Genomic DNA, 16,059 nt, shown 5'->3' with positions numbered 1-16,059 from the left:
TTTAGTGTTATTGTAGTGAGGCAAAAAATGGAACAGCAGTACAACTGTGGAGACAGAGGTCAACAGGCGTAGATAATAAAGAACAATCACATCCCCTGACATCTGAGCTTAACACATCTGTGTGTTAGACCTTCAAGTAATTAGAATTAGCTGACCCTTATAGTTAAATCATAGACAAAATACATCAGCAGCCTACCAAAACTGTTAAGTGTTGCCTCACTCTTTAATATATTGTCCAGCACAGTCTCACTCTAAATATGTGAAGCAAATGGCTTTGTATTAATGAAGAAAACATTTGGCCAAGTCAGAAAAGCACTTTATTCAAGTGGTAGTGAAATTACATGTCTTGATAACAACAAGTCCTCCAACTAAACACACGTTTTTGTTGCTGTTGATATCTTCTGTAGTAAATGGCTGTTAGATAAAAGGGATGGTGTCAGTACCTGATCTGTGCTGGCTGCAGAGTCGGCTCTATACATGTGCGGACATCTGTACGATCAGACATACCGTGTTTGTGATCTTCCTGGAACAATATCATTGATGATGATCCAGGAACAGAATGACAGATCCAGAAAAATACCCACATAGCAGAAGTTATAATAAGGTTACCCAAACTATATGCTCCTTTCTCTAAATTCTGCTTCCTCTCGGTCATCCTGGTCAGAAGACCGTCTGCCTCTTCGCTCTGCAGCACTTTCTCTGTGTTCAGCTGCACCTTCTTAAGTTCTTCCTTTCTCCTCTCCAGTGTCCACTGAGCACTCAACAGCTTCTGTTTTTCTCTGAGGAGTTCTTCTGTTGTCTCAGTTGCCTTTTCTCTCTCACTCTCTGTTATTAACTTCTCCACTGACTGGATCTTCTCCTTGTTGTCCTCTCTCTCTCTCTCCATGTCTTCCAGCTGCAGTTTGAACAGCTCCCTGTGGTTCTCCAGCATGCTCCGGTAGCATAGAAACATGGTCATTTTGTACACTTCATTGTCCAGCTCTTCTTTTATCTTCTCTAGGAGTTGAGGTTTGGCCTTTATCTCATCCGAGTTCTGATCTTGTCCTTCTTTTGAAGAGGAATGTTGTGACGCTAAATGAGAGAAGACAATTATAATTATGATTATAACAAGAGGTAAATACATATACATGATTTTGTTAAAAGAAGGTTTTACATGACAGGGCACAACAACTATAATTACTTTATATTCAAGTCGGTGCTAAACCCACATAAAGCTTTTTCCAAGTCTGATGTTTTCTTTTTCATTTCTATCAAAAAAAGCTAAAGATCCTTGCCTCCACCTGTTTCTCATATTCATCTACCAATTATTTTGACCACTAAGACAGTTTAAGATCAAAGTCAATGAAGGATATGGATCAGTTTATGTCTACATTTCCTATTTTCATTAATAATAATGTGAAATAGAGATAATACTATGAACATGTTTTTATCTTCAAAGGCTGTAAGGAAAATTTGAATGACCGCCTCATGACACAGTGTTACAAGAAATCGAGTTGGTGTCTCACATTTTTTGGAACGTTTCCACATCCATAAAGCAACTGCTGCAGAACCACACACTGCAGAAACAGCCACACCACCAACAATAACGCCTCTTGGCAGACGCTGATCTGAACTATTCCATGAAGGAAACATCTGAAATCATAAAACACAGGGCAACACATTAACCCTTTAGGCGCCACATTCGCAAATTTGCGACACCCAGTGGTACTGAACAAAACAGTTTTCTCAGAATTGAGTGTTATATGTCATTCATGCTCCCCACCACTAGTTGGCAGACATCCCGTACTTAGACCTTAGCTGGAAATACGTCCTGCTTCAATGCAAATTGTTTGAGGAAATCCCATGCAAACTGTTGGGTGAGAGACCGGAGACAGTGTGCCACGAAGCTATTTGCTGAAACGGTTTTGCCTGATTTAGAAGTTATTGAGACGAAATAAACGACAATGGCGAGCAAAAAGTTGACATGTAGAGAAGTGATTGTGCTCCTATTCGCAGATTCTGATTCTGAAGGGGAAAATCTACGTTTGGGAGATGACGGTTGGTAAATTAGTCAGCGTGCTAGTCGCGGAGGGGATGAATCTGATGAAATAAGTTCAACTCTCTTTCAAAATATCAGGTATTTCATGGAAATTACATAATCCAATATGGCCGCTGCCATATGATAAAAATAATAATACATTTTATTTGTTTGACGGTGCCTTTCAAGTCACCTAAGGTCATCTTACATAGGATAAAAGCATAAAATCACAGAGTAATATCACCACATAATATCACAAAGTATTAAAAACAAACGATGCCATAATATGCAAATTAGATGGGAAAATTTACTCCCTACATACACTTAGGTCATTCTCAATATCTGTTTCATTTACACTTTGTCTCTCTCTCTCTCTATCTCAAACCACTTTCAAGCCACAGCCTTCTGAGATTTAGATGTCAAAATCTAGATTTTTTTTAAAAAAAACCTAGTGCCTAAAGGGTTAACATATTACAGATTACTTACACTATAAACTATTTTCACATCAGCATATTCACTATCATGTTTAAAACAGAGGCAAAGTTCCAACTGAAGACATCGAGTTCACGCCATCTAAACTATCTATGCCAAGGCAGAGTTAATATTATTTCAATAGATTCAGACCTTATTGTGACTTTTTCACATTTAACTTCTGAACAACTTTGATGAAAGATGATTATAGCTGCAGTTGAGAACACATCATTTTTCAGAATGGATTAATCAAATCTGCACAGATAGACTAAGGTAAGATTTGAATTTTAAAACGTCCTCTTACCTTTTTGCGCACAGCAAGACTTCAGCTCACTAGCTGCAAGGTCAAAGTCCTTAAATGTTCTGGCAGCGTGTCAACAGATAAGCTCCGGTCACACTGTGTATTCCATTCCTTTTCACTGCAGCTTGGATCAACATCCAGGTGTAGATTTCACACTGCAGGAACAATGTTGCATGCCGTTCACTTTATTTTTATCTCACAATCACAGTCACACATCAAGCATATTCACTAATAATGACATGTTTTATATCAGTGCTCTAACTGCTCATAGAATTCTAAAACGTTGGTCTTTTTAATGTTTATCATATTAAATGTATATTACAATTCTTTGACTGTTTTAACCTATATTATTTTTTCATCAGACCTTGTTTACCACTCTGAACAGGATAGTTGCATTAACAGAGCTGTTTAGATAGAGTTATTATTATTAAGTTATGCTCAAATGAATGATTCCCATATTTTTGAAATAATTGTCTTAATTCTGTCTTGAAAAAGTTTACAAACAAATAAGAAAAAAACAACTTAATGCAATTACACTTTAATTGGCCTGTGAGGATGTGCGTACAGACTCTGGTCATAATGAGAGTTCACTGAACTGATATTGTTTAATAGCAGGCCTGGTCTCTCTCACTATTGTTGGTTTTTCAGTTTTACATGTTTAATTTGTTGTATAGCATCCTTGTTAGGTGATTTATAGTTATATAGCAGCAATGGGTTTCTTCTTTGTTTTTGTTTTTTGGCAGAATAGATGAAATAATCATGTTTGATATGTGTAATAATGGTTAACAGAGGGCAGCATTGAACTACTTGTACTGTCTGGGAGGAAGAGAGAAAAGAAGGCTGAAACTGTGTGGACAACTCAGTTTTTGTTTCTAAATAGCTTCAGATTGGTTTCGTAATTACATGTTATGTGATGGTAGTAATGCTTAGTTGTCCACATACTTTTGACCATATACTTTATTTTTGGATCATGATCTACTGAAGCCCAGTCACTAGGATGAAATGATGCCAGAGAACATTTCTGCAAAGCCCTGATAAAACTTCAAATTTGTTTGTGTCATAGGCCTTTTGACCATACGGACTTCTCTACAAACATTTCATATCACGTTAACAAGTATTCATGACTGTCATAACTGGAGGTGGAGTGGACAATGTCAATGTGTCTCAACATTTATATGTGTGAGTGTGACACCACTGGCTAGTTCTGAGGGTATCTTGGGACCATTTTCAGGGTTGGTTATGTTGACACTGTGGCAACCAAAACAAGAACTGTAAGCCTAATCATGACATTTTCCTAACCCTAGCGAGATCATAAGCACAGCACTGTCACATGATAAACACTCAAAATGGACCCTGAAGAAACGTAGTTGAAGTTGTAAATGAAATTACAATGTAAAGAAATAAAGTCTCAACTTATTTGTTATTTTTAAAAACTCACATTGCCAACATGTACGTTGTTGTCTAGGATGTCTACTGTGTTCAATGCAGAGAGTCCTTAATTCTACAACAAACAGGTCAAAGGATCTGAATTTTTAGAGTTAAAATAATAACCTTGACTTTCACTTTACTTCACCTGATAGTTTGCACTCAGACAAAAAGAGGCTCTGACAGTTGACCTGCTAAATCTGAGTATTTTTATCCTTCAGAGAAACTTCGGGGCTGACGGTTATAATGCTACATACTGCTATGGTCTCTATGCTGCACAGGAAAAGGAAGTGTTGCGCCATCACCTACATCATATTTAGCCTTAGTTCAGTCTGATCTTCAGACAGTTGGAGACGGCATGGAGGTGACAGCGCTGTGCATCACACTGAGTGAGTCTGCTTTCTTTTTTTACTCTGACATCAAATCTAATCAGAAGAGTTTGATAGAAAATACACTTTGAATTGAAAACAAAATCAGGTATGATCAGATCAAGGTTTAATGTCAGTTATACATGTGTAGACAATATGGCTGTGTTCACAGATACATCTCTTACCTCATAGTTCCTGTGTCATAGTGATGTTAATCATAGATTATATATCGTAGTATCTTTTGTGAGTTCTGTTTTTGTAACCATTGGTTTTAAAAAGGAATGCACATTTAAAGAACTAACTTGGGGCCATCGTGGCTCAGGTAGAGCAGGTCGGCCTATGCTCGGAGGGTCGGCGGTTTGATCCCCGCCCGGCCAACTGCTACATGTTGTGTCCTTGTGGCAAGACACTTCACCCACCTTGCCTTGTGTGAATGTGTATGACTGCTGTATGTTGAGGTGGTGGTCAGAGGGCCCGTAGGCGCTGAATAGCAGCCACGCTTCTGTCAGTCTGCCTCAGGGCAGCTGTGGCTACTATCGTAGTTTACCACCACCAGTATGACTGTGTGTGAATGAATGGAACCTGGAACCCTGTCAGGCGCTTTGGGTGACTTGAAAGTGCCATACAAATCCAATCCATTAACCGGTCATCTTTATAGCTGACCGTGTTTAAATATCAAAGCGCAGCTTGCACCTAGCTGTAGAGCAAGTACTAACTGTTATTGGGCAGTATCATAGTGTTGTGGATGTTTATCACAATGCACAATACTGTTATGATCCTGGTCCAAACTTTATCCTTTATGATCACATTATTATTATTATTATTATAAATAACTATAATCTGTGCACCAGTCAGTCTGTTCTTCCAAAGGTGTGGCATTGTGTCACAGTGCATTTAACCTCTGACCTTTCCGATATCAAACGGCATAAGTTCATCATTCAATCATTTTAGACATTTGTGTGTCAAATGTTATCATACATATTGTGTGAATTCTTGAGTAGTGGTGTACTCTCTTCCTCAAAAGGTGTCGGCGTGTAGTTTGATGATAAAATAATTTTGCTGAGGCAAGGCTGGGTGGAATGATAGAGCAATCTTTATTGAAACAGATCTTACGCCTGCATCTGAATCAGGGTGGCTGCTCCCTGGTTTTCTCAAATCCTGGCAAAGTTCTGCCCAATGCTTTGCCCTCTGTTCTACCAGAAATCCTCTCGAACCTTCGAACATAGGAAATCTACAAGTAACCACCCCGACCTTCTCTCCCGTGCAGGCCATTTTAAAGTCCCTTTTCCAGTACACACCTACTTCTCCTAATTGGTCACTTTGGTAAATTATCCAAAGAATAAAATCTAGACCTTTGATTCAAACCTAATCTAATGATGCTCAGCAGTGTTAGTTGTTGTTTGATGCAGTGGCTGGTTGGCTGTTTATGTCAAAGTAACTGCACAAACACTATAAAGACATGAACTTTGTCTGACACTCTGCTCTCTTCTTCTGTCTCTCCAGTGGTGAACGTATTGTTGCTGCTCAATGTTCAGAGTGGTTACTATGATCACAAAGCTGGTGAGTTCAGGTTTCTTCTTTGATAGAATGAACATAAACATTTCAACAATTCTTTAATCCTTGAATATTATACACCAAAATGCTCAAGTTGTTTATTTCCATATCCTACCTATGAATGGAAACCTGTCTCTTATCTCCCCTCAGCAGATGCAGCTTTTCTTCACATTGATCCAAACAGACTGCAGTTCTTTGAATATGACTCAATCTCATTTAACTGTGCGGGGTTTCATGGCCCAGCTGAATGGAGGGTGATGACAAAGGTTCCCTCAAAAACTGCTCGATATGAGACATCTACAGGATCGGTGAAGTTTAAACCAGCCTTTGTATCGCAGAGTGGAGCATACTGGTGTGAGAATAGAAATGGAGAGAGGACGGACTCTGTCAACATAACTGTCACTGGTACGTTACAGGGGTCAGCTAGCTGGTCACCATGTGTAACTCCACAGCTCATCTCAACAAACGGATCCTGGTGATTCATTTCGGATGAAGTTCACTAACTGATCGTGGTCTTATTTTGCATGATTAATTGCTGATTTGTTTTCTTGTCCAGCTGGTGACGTGATCCTGGAGAGTCCTGCTCTCCCTGTGATGGAACGACACAGCGTCACTCTGCGCTGTAGAAAAAGGGCGACATCCTCCAACCTCCCAGCTGATTTCTTTAAAGATGGCCACTTCAGTGGGACTGGATATACAGGAGAGATGACCATCAACAGCGTTTCCAGGTCTGACGAAGGACTCTACAAGTGCAGAATCTCTGGGGCTGGAAACTCTGCAGAGAGCTGGCTGGCTGTTGGAGGTGAGACGTATCATTGTTTCATTGTTTAATCATATATAAAAAAGCTCAAAATACAAATAGAATAGGTTAAAATACATTTTCATACATACTAACGAGTAGTTTACATTAGATTAGATTGTCTCTATTGGAAGAAATCTGTCTTGGCGTTTGACAGAACACAGTTGACATAGCAGCATTATCTACAATCAAAATACAGTCACAATGCGGTATCACACACAGATTTCCTAAACACTGTAACTAAAATACAAAGAATATTGCACGATGCCCTACAGCAAGGGTTACCAACACGGTGCCCGCGGGCACCAGGTAGCCCCCAAGGACCACTTGAGTAGCCCTCAGGCCTGTTCTAAAAATGATAATTGAATACTGATATTATCTGTTTCCCACCTTGTTAAGTCATTGTTGATAATTATTGTTAGAAATCATTAACGTGATCAGTGTCTTCACATAGATGAGTATCATTAATCATTAATAATCATATATAACTAAAGGCAAACTGAACACATTTGTTATTTCAGAAGAGTGTATCAAACTGGTGGCCCTTCGTATGACTCAGTACCCATGAAGTAGCTCTCAGCTTCAAAAAGGTTGGTGACTCCTGCCCTACAGCAACATGTAGATGCAGATCCATGGATAGGGGAACTACGGAAAGAGGACATATCTTCGCCTATTTTGTCATAGAAATGTTTTGTAACTTTGACGAGACAGCTATGTATGAGCTTACTGGCTGATCATGGAAACTGTTTTACATTCAACACTTCCATATTGTCAAACCATCTTTTCTCCTGGTGTTGACAGTGTATGTCACTCCTGCACCTCAAGACACAACATCTCTGGAGACTCATGAGGCTCCTCCTCATCCTCCTCGCCGTGGCTCCCTTCTGCTCTCCATTGTAGTAACACTGGCCGTCGCTGTTTTCTGTGTGGCGGTACTGCTGTTTGTGTTGGGACTGCTACAGCGTCAGAAACACAGAGGTACTGAAAAAATACTTACCACTATGCTTAAATTATCTAATAAAATGTCTACCTTAAATAATACACATAAAAAAAGTTTTTGTTTTTCATTGAAGCCATGATTTTTGTATTTACTATACAGCTGCAGTCATTTTGTCTGAGGTACCAACAACAGAATCAGAAGAAGGTAAGTACCAAGTCATAAGTATTACATTGTATATTGCCATAATTTCAGAAATTAATTTAAATAAGACAGTCTAGTCGGAGCCCAACGCCTCGAGCCACAACATTTGTATTTTTTTTTTTACTTTGAACTGAATTGATTTAAGTTTCAGGAGAAAATAAAATAATACAATGTGTAAATAAAAAAAAGTTTTAACAGATATATGTCTATCTCAGTCCTATTAAATCTAACCTTTTACTTTTATTTTTTCAGAGCATGAGCATTGCAGCGTACCTGAGCCACAACGGCCCATGTATACTAGCGTCAGAATACACAGGACTAGAGGTATTTCTCTGACAGTTGATCAGCTAAATTTAAGTGTTTCATCCTCCTGAATGACTGAGGCCTGAAAAAAACATTAGAATGCTATGTTAACTTACAGTGCCCAACTATTACAACAACAAAGATCACAAGTTGATGCCAGAATGTCTCAAATAGATGCAAATTAAGTCAAAACAACAAACCGATGTGCCTTAGGTGGCTACTGTATTACAAACCCTGTATGGGATGGTATGTGGAGGTCTGACCAAGTATCGTGCCAAAGTATGTAGCAGCCCCGCCAGTTCACCGTGTCAGCTTCACCTTTTGCCACACCAAGGCGTAAAAAGCAGTAAATGTTCTCCTTCCAAATTCCGATTTGAAATAATAAACATGCAACTTCTGATTAGACTTTCAAAATAAAGCTTCTAGAGGAATATTTCAGGCGATAAGCTTCAGTTTCTGTTAAAATTAGTTCAAAATTAAGCTAGATACTAGATGTAATTTAATGAAAAATTACATGAGTTAAAGATCTTAAGTATGTTATTCAAAGTAAGTAAATCTGGCCCTTTGTTTCATGCCGGAGTATAGACATTGTTACAGACGTGAAATTGATGTCTTTTCATAAACTGTCACCACAAAAACCCACGGTGTAAATTTAATCAATGATGTAAAACACTGTGACACCAAATGAGACCTCCCCTTGAGAGATCAAGTTAGCAGACCATTAATTTAGTTCTAACAATATACTGCTGCAAATCTCCGCTAGCTTAGCTGGATTTCTATAGTGAAGTGAGCTCTCCACTGTCCTGCAACAGCTTCCTGTTGTGGGGATGTCCCAATGCGACGATTACCGAGTGCAGTAGAGTTCCGCTGCTCAAGGATGAAAATGTATGATTATGACTCCATGGAAAAGCAATCAAAGTTCTTACGTACCAGTTTATAACAGTTATTATCAAGAGCGGACAGGGAATAGAACAGAATTGAGCATTTCTTACCGCACTCGGTAATCGTCGCATCGGGACTTCCCCACAACAGGAAGCTCTTGCAGGACAGTTGTGAGTTGTGTTTGCTTTTCAGTTGAAATCTAGCTAAGCTAGTGGAGGTTGAATGCCCCGAACTATTATGTGCTGAGACCCTATTTGTACTGTTGCTGAAGTTTGGTGCTGTTCTGAGCATTATTTGTGGCTTTTTGATGATGGTTTCTTGATGGAGGCATATACTGCAATGTATTGTTATCGTGTGGTCATTTCTGAGGTTGTTAAAACTCATTAAATTAACTTGATCTCTCGAGGGGGGGGGGTCTCATTCGATTATTGTTGTCTAACCTGAAACGCATTCTAACATTGACTTGTTTGCCAAAACCACAATCTTTACTTTACCTTTTACCATACTTTAGTCTCCACATGCAGATTATGTAGGAAACTAGAATATTACAAATATCGACTGGAAATGCTCTTCCCCATTGATTAATTATTTTACAATGTTCAATGGTTTGTAGCCTTACCCCATGTATTTTTTTTTAATTGATGTAATTATTCTTAACTTTGTTTTACAGAGATTTCCTTTTCGTTTAAGATGCCAGAAACAGAATCAGAAACAGGTGAGTATCAAGTAGTTTATTAAGAAAAGTACTTACACATTGTGACATTATCCTATATGCATATACTATTATTAAGTGAAAAATGTCCTGTTATATCTTGAAATGTGTCGTGTCATAACGTGAAATACACTTTAATATACTATTTGTCTATTAACTGCAGTAACATTGCATATATCTGCCATTATAGAAATACATTTAGATAAGACAATAAGTTAAGTAGTCAGATCTTACAGTTGGCTGTCATCTGCATAGCACTGGAAATTAAAGGCATATTTACACAAAATCTGCCTTACAGTTAATATGTATATAATAAACAAGAGGGGACCTATGATACGTCCTTCGGAAACCCCACTAAATAAAGCAGCATAACGCATAACTGTCTGTCTTCATACTACTAAATACTTTATTATATTCATATTTTCAGTGGATGAACATGGACGTGTACCTAATCCACAAATACCCACATACGCTAGTGTCAGAAAACCCAAGAAGAAGAGAGGTAATTTTCTTTAAATTATATCATGTCTACTAGTTTCACACATGTTTATTTACTTCATATTCTTGGAACTTGTTTCTTGTTCTTTTCATAATTCACATGAGAATTCCATAGATAGATTTTAGAGTTTTATGCAAGGTTTGGAATGGTTTGGTAATTTGCATTTTTTTTTTTTTTTATGAGTGGGGGCTACAACTGAAAATGTTATCCAGACAGGAAAACAACTTTGGCAAATGCTTGTGCTAAACCAAAGATTGTATACAAAGTTGGGATTAAGAGAAATACAAAGAAGGCTGATCATAGTATATATATATATATATAAATCCATATATTGTTACAGGTAGTCAAAAGGTTATCACATGAAGGATGCAACATATGCTGTCACAACAACGAGGAAGGAGAGAGGAAAGTAATGCACATTTTACTAAATCTCACTGGTTATATAAAAGCTTGACTGATGTGTTAATCTCTAATCATGCATACGATAGCACCTTATTTCTACCCAATTGACCACTATAACCCTGTGTCTTCCAGGTTACTGACAGCAAAAAACCCACTGAAGGATGGATGAGAAACAGTGATTGCAAGACAGAAAGAAATGCAACCTTACAGCATACTATATATAGTTATATATATATATGTACATTAACATGGTTACATGACAAAAGAAATTGTACATAGAATGGCAGTTGAGAGCATTTTAAAATAGACTAACGTGGTTCTCAGACTTTGAGATCAAATTAGCCTTCATCTGAGAGTTTTGCAAGTCTATTGTTGAAAGTTTGCAGTTGATTATAGTGTGAAAGACTCTACTTGCCCCGTCTGTTAACACATCTGAAGATCCTAGTTACAAGAACAGACTCGCTGCTGCTAGTTTTAAATGTAGTCTCTGTGGTCAACCACTATCGTCAGTGTCACAGATCTATAATGATCGAATGTGAATGTGTAATCTGTCAAATGAAAAAAAAACAAAAAACTTGCAGATACACGGTACAATGTCATGTCATGTTTTGTGTTAAGTAAATGTCCACGTGTCAGCACTCATAGCTCAATGCTGCCCTCCAAAGACGAAATACTGTCAATGAAAAAGAAGGCTTGTATATACTGTGTTTATTCTAAATCACTAAAAGCAAATAAAGTATTGAAGTGTAACCCTGCCCCACAATCTGGGCTCAAACATTTCATGTAGGTGATGGAACACATGAAAAAACAAAACATAAAGCATTGTTATTACACTTAATGGTTCTTCTTATCCATGGATGTTGTACTAATCATTGAACCTATGTAAATACACAAAAGGCCAAGTAAAATTCACATATAAACATAAAAATGTTTTGTTTAATTTGATTGAGAAACCACACGACACAGAAGCACGAAAGAAAACAGATGATGAATTCAAACCCTAAAAGTGTACTTAATACACTCGCAGTATGAAAAATTTCAACTTTTGATGCTCACATGAGACATAACCCAACATAAGTTAGAGAGTTAAAGCCATGCTAGCAGCTCTATAAGCCTGTACTAAGTGCTTTGAGCTAAATGCTCAAGTCAGCCTGCTCAAAATGACAATCGTAATTTTAAACAGTTCCTTACCATGTTCATCATCGTATTTAATGTGTTAGCATGCTGACATTTGAAATAGCCCTACACACAAAGTACTGCTAAGGATGATAGAAAGATAGTGTTGGACAAATGATCATATTGACCAGATGATGGCAGTAGAGGAGAAGCAACAACCACCAACAGCTGGCAGAAAGACTGGCTTACATTCTATGTTACTTATCTAAATTATATTATATTTCTATTATACTAAACAGAACAGTAAAAAAAATGTTGTATTAACATTGATCAAAGAGCTGTGATGGTAAGTTGCCATTGAAAATAATTTAATTCATTTGGGACTTAGTGATTCCATTGTGTCTCCATATTCCACACAAGACAATAACAGATATTTAGTGAACAGGATTTAACCAGTGTTAAATTGTTCCTATTTTTGAAACTGAATTGTAATTGTAATTACCAAATATTTTGCAAAGCGTTTAACAGGGTTGATATTGGTTATGTCATGTACAATGGATTCATGAAAAAAAAAAATAGTCCAACAATGAAAATAAAGATGATGAGTGTCTGTACATATAAGATTATCTCATTGCTCTGGTTTTGTAGAAAAGACATGATTGCCATTTGTCTGTACAGAATTTAATATGTGTATTGATTCATGAATTTGTAGGATGCCAACTTCACTTTTCTTATTCGCACACATGCATGTTGACAAATGCCACATTAATCGTCAATGACTAGTAAAAGTTAATAAAAACTTGATGAGAGATTCGATTTAGGATTGGCCTGTACATGTCACTGAAGAAAACAGTATCAGTCATCACAATATAACAATATATTAAAAAACAACTGCAATGCAACACCAACAATAATATGAAGTATATGAAACTGAGATGACGATCAGAAGACAAGGAGAAAAACAAAAACAGAAAAAAAAGAAAATCAGAATACTAGAGCATCAAGCTTAAGTCATTTTCACTTTGTCAGATGTTCATGTTCATTGTGTGAAAACAGAGTACAAAATATATTTTACAGTATATCTGATGGATCAGCATGGCATCGCAGTGGTAAGCACTCTTGCCTCAGTGGGATTAGAACCCCTTTCTGGTTAGAGTTTGCATGCTCGCCCGGTGCTTGCATGGGTTTTCTCCTGGTACTCTGGTTTCCTCCACCATAAAGACATGCACTGCAGGTATGTTTTCCTGCCAGTGTGCTGGTTCAGATCTGGAGCGGTCACCAGGCGTGACCCTCACCAACTGCTCCCTTGGGATGGGTTGAAGGAGCTATTAGTAATTTTTTTCTTTTTTTTTTTTACGAGTTGGGAGTGAGAGTCAAACATCATTTTTTCCTATTCTATGACATGTGACATAAACGAGGACTCTGCATCGTTTGTTTTACGTTTTAATTCTCTGACTGCTCTGTTTTCATCAGGATCTAATCTCTTTTCTTCCTTTAGTTGTTTATTTACTTGCTTCTGGTCTACTTCTAGCCTCACCTTCATCTCTGTCATCTTAATAATCATTTCTTCTGTGGTCTCCATCAGTTTCTCTGTGTTCGTAAGTATTTCATCACGTGCTGCAGTTCTTCTCAGTTTGATCTCTTTTTTCTTATTAAACCACTTTTTTTCCTCTGTCTTCACCTCCTTTTCTAAAATCTCCGCAAATATCTCAGAGACTCGCTTTTTCTGGTGCTTCAGATCCTCCTTATGGTTCTTTAATGTCTCAATAATCTCTGTCACACTTATCAGTTGTATCCCCTTTTTATCTAACTCTTCATCAAGGCTTTTGTTTCTTTTGTTCATGTGGTTCTTTTTCTCCTTTTCAGCTAGGAGTAGGGAACTCATTCTGTCTGACCCCGTCAGAGACTGACGCTCTCCCAGCTCAGTTTTATCTTCATGGTTTGTCTTGGTCTCTGTGAGAATAGAAATTAACAATTAAACGTGTTGTATTTGTCTTAATTTGCTCACTTGTGTTTGTACTAGAAATAGAATCACAACAGAACTATATGATATGGACAACAATTATTTAAATTGGTCCAGTAATAAGCGAGAACACTACAGTGTGCAGCCACAAAACAGACTGCAGTCTAACCTGACATGTTGATTGCACACCATCAATGAACATCCAGAGAAATTGGTTGTCTCTGCCACTAACTCAAATTGTTACTGTAACTGTGGGACATCATTATAGAAAAAGATCTTTACAGAAAAATAAAACTTTGTTTCTTTGACAAGCCCAGAAAGATTACACTGCTGCCCATTTTGCAGCTGTTGGTTGCAGCCCTGTCATAATCACTGGACCAATTTCAAAAACTGTTGTCCACATGGGAAAATATAATTTAGTAGAAAATTTCCCAAGATACCCTATAACTGCTGGATTACTTAAAATCAAGAAAACTGAATTTGTGACTTACGGATTTCCTTACGTCCTATTAAAAATGCACCCACGACAGCTGCAAGGAAAATGATGAGGCCAACGACAGAAATAATGATGATACGACTGACGGAACAAGATCCAACCACAAATAGATCTCCTGAAATAATGATAAGATTTTGTCTGCAATAAACCCAACTTAACTATAAATAAAAAAATTTACATGGATATATAGATATAAATTATTTACCTGGAACATGTATATGTGCCTCTCTGGTCTGGTTGGTGCTGTTCTGTTGGACTCTACAGGTGATCCTGCGGTGTCTCTTCTCCACAGTCACTCTGCTGCTGACAGTAAAGAGGTCATCAGGACCTCTGACTGTCTCTGTAGGTCCAGCAGAGAGGAGGTTTCCCTCACCGTCCAGCCAGAGCACCTCAGGTTCTGGATACCAGCCTGTAGAGTTACACTGTAACAACACTCCACTGCTTTCACTGCTGAGTCTGGAAAGCCCAAGAACAGGTGAGGAGACCAAACCTGTTGATGAAAAATTCACAATGATTGTTTAAACAATAAGTTAACAAGGACTAATACTACATTGTTTATGTGCTGAAATCTTGGCTGGCAGCCATTGGCATGCAACCTATTTTTAAAAGACAGAATGTAGAATGCACATTACCCCCATTAAACTGCTAAAGTCAAGCTTGATTTTTATTACCAGATTGCCATTTGGCATCTGCATGAGACACACTTTGCTGTAAAGTAACTCGAAGGTAAACCCATCACGTCACATTTCTTTCTTGAATGTAACAAAGCAGTGTCAATGTGTCAGTTGTCTTTATGTTTTGCATTCATGTTTACAGGATAAATTAATATATGCTCACTTACCCACAACAAGCTTCACTTCAGATTTTGTTCCCTGTTTGGGGACAAGGCATCTGTAAATTCCCTCATCAGACAGCTTCACTTTGGAGAGTTTCAGGGAAAGGTCTCCACACTTCAGTTTGTTGATGGACACTGAGGTTCTCTCAATGTAGGACGGATTCTGATCAATCAGGAGTTCCACACCTTCTCGTCTCACATGGACAAACCTGGGGTTCAGGTCAGCTCTCGCCCACTCCAGAGTCAAGGAAACAGCATCAGTGGCAGGTTCCAGGTGACATGGCAAAAGTATGTCATCACCAACCATTGCTACTATTGGCTGAGGTTGTCCAATCACTTGAGAGGGACCTGAAGAAAGTTAGGTATTGTTTTTAACTCTAGCTTCAGCTCCTTTGTTGCTGTGGACATTCATCTACAATCGTCATCAGGTCTAACTTTCTGTATGATAAAATGCTGCCAAACTTCCAACTGTGTCCTCAGTCAAGTGCCAATGAGCAAATGTTGGCATGCTAACAGGCTAAACTAGGGTATATATGATAAACATTATACCTGCTAAACATCAGCATGTTAGCAATGTAATCAAGGCATATTAGCATGCTGAAGCATTTAGCACAAAGCACCTAATGCCTAAGCACAGTCTCAAAGAACTCCTAGCATGGCTATAGGTTCTTTGTTTTGTTTTTATCATTGTGTAACTTACCTATACAAAAGTGTGCCAGGAGAACTAAGACAACAGTTTGATGTAAAACCAACGGACTGAGGTCACATGGCAGAG

The 16,059-nt window shown here is 38.0% G+C and overlaps 2 protein-coding genes across 2 annotated transcripts; one reads left to right on the top strand and one right to left on the bottom strand.

Moving 5' to 3' along the window:
* Positions 1 to 299: 299 nt before the first annotated feature.
* On the bottom strand, positions 300 to 4,772 carry LOC115590456 (chromosome partition protein Smc-like). Its single transcript, XM_030431818.1, has 3 exons — positions 4,768 to 4,772; positions 2,793 to 2,851; positions 300 to 1,071 (listed from the first exon to the last, which is right to left on the bottom strand). The coding sequence occupies exons 1-3, from the start codon at positions 4,770 to 4,772 to the stop codon at positions 437 to 439; spliced, it is 699 nt and encodes a 232-aa protein (XP_030287678.1). The 3' UTR covers positions 300 to 436.
* A 986-nt stretch (positions 4,773 to 5,758) lies between these two features.
* On the top strand, positions 5,759 to 11,014 carry LOC115590454 (low affinity immunoglobulin gamma Fc region receptor II-like). The gene is made up of 6 exons (XM_030431817.1): positions 5,759 to 5,819; positions 6,086 to 6,142; positions 6,287 to 6,541; positions 6,693 to 6,938; positions 7,737 to 7,913; positions 11,007 to 11,014. The coding sequence occupies exons 1-6, from the start codon at positions 5,759 to 5,761 to the stop codon at positions 11,012 to 11,014; spliced, it is 804 nt and encodes a 267-aa protein (XP_030287677.1).
* Positions 11,015 to 16,059: the final 5,045 nt, after the last annotated feature.

The sequence above is a fragment of the Sparus aurata genome, chromosome 10, assembly GCF_900880675.1.
Source record: "Sparus aurata chromosome 10, fSpaAur1.1, whole genome shotgun sequence".
In the NCBI taxonomy this organism is placed as follows: Eukaryota; Metazoa; Chordata; class Actinopteri; order Spariformes; family Sparidae; genus Sparus; species Sparus aurata.
This window is presented reverse-complemented; position numbering and strand designations above follow the sequence as displayed.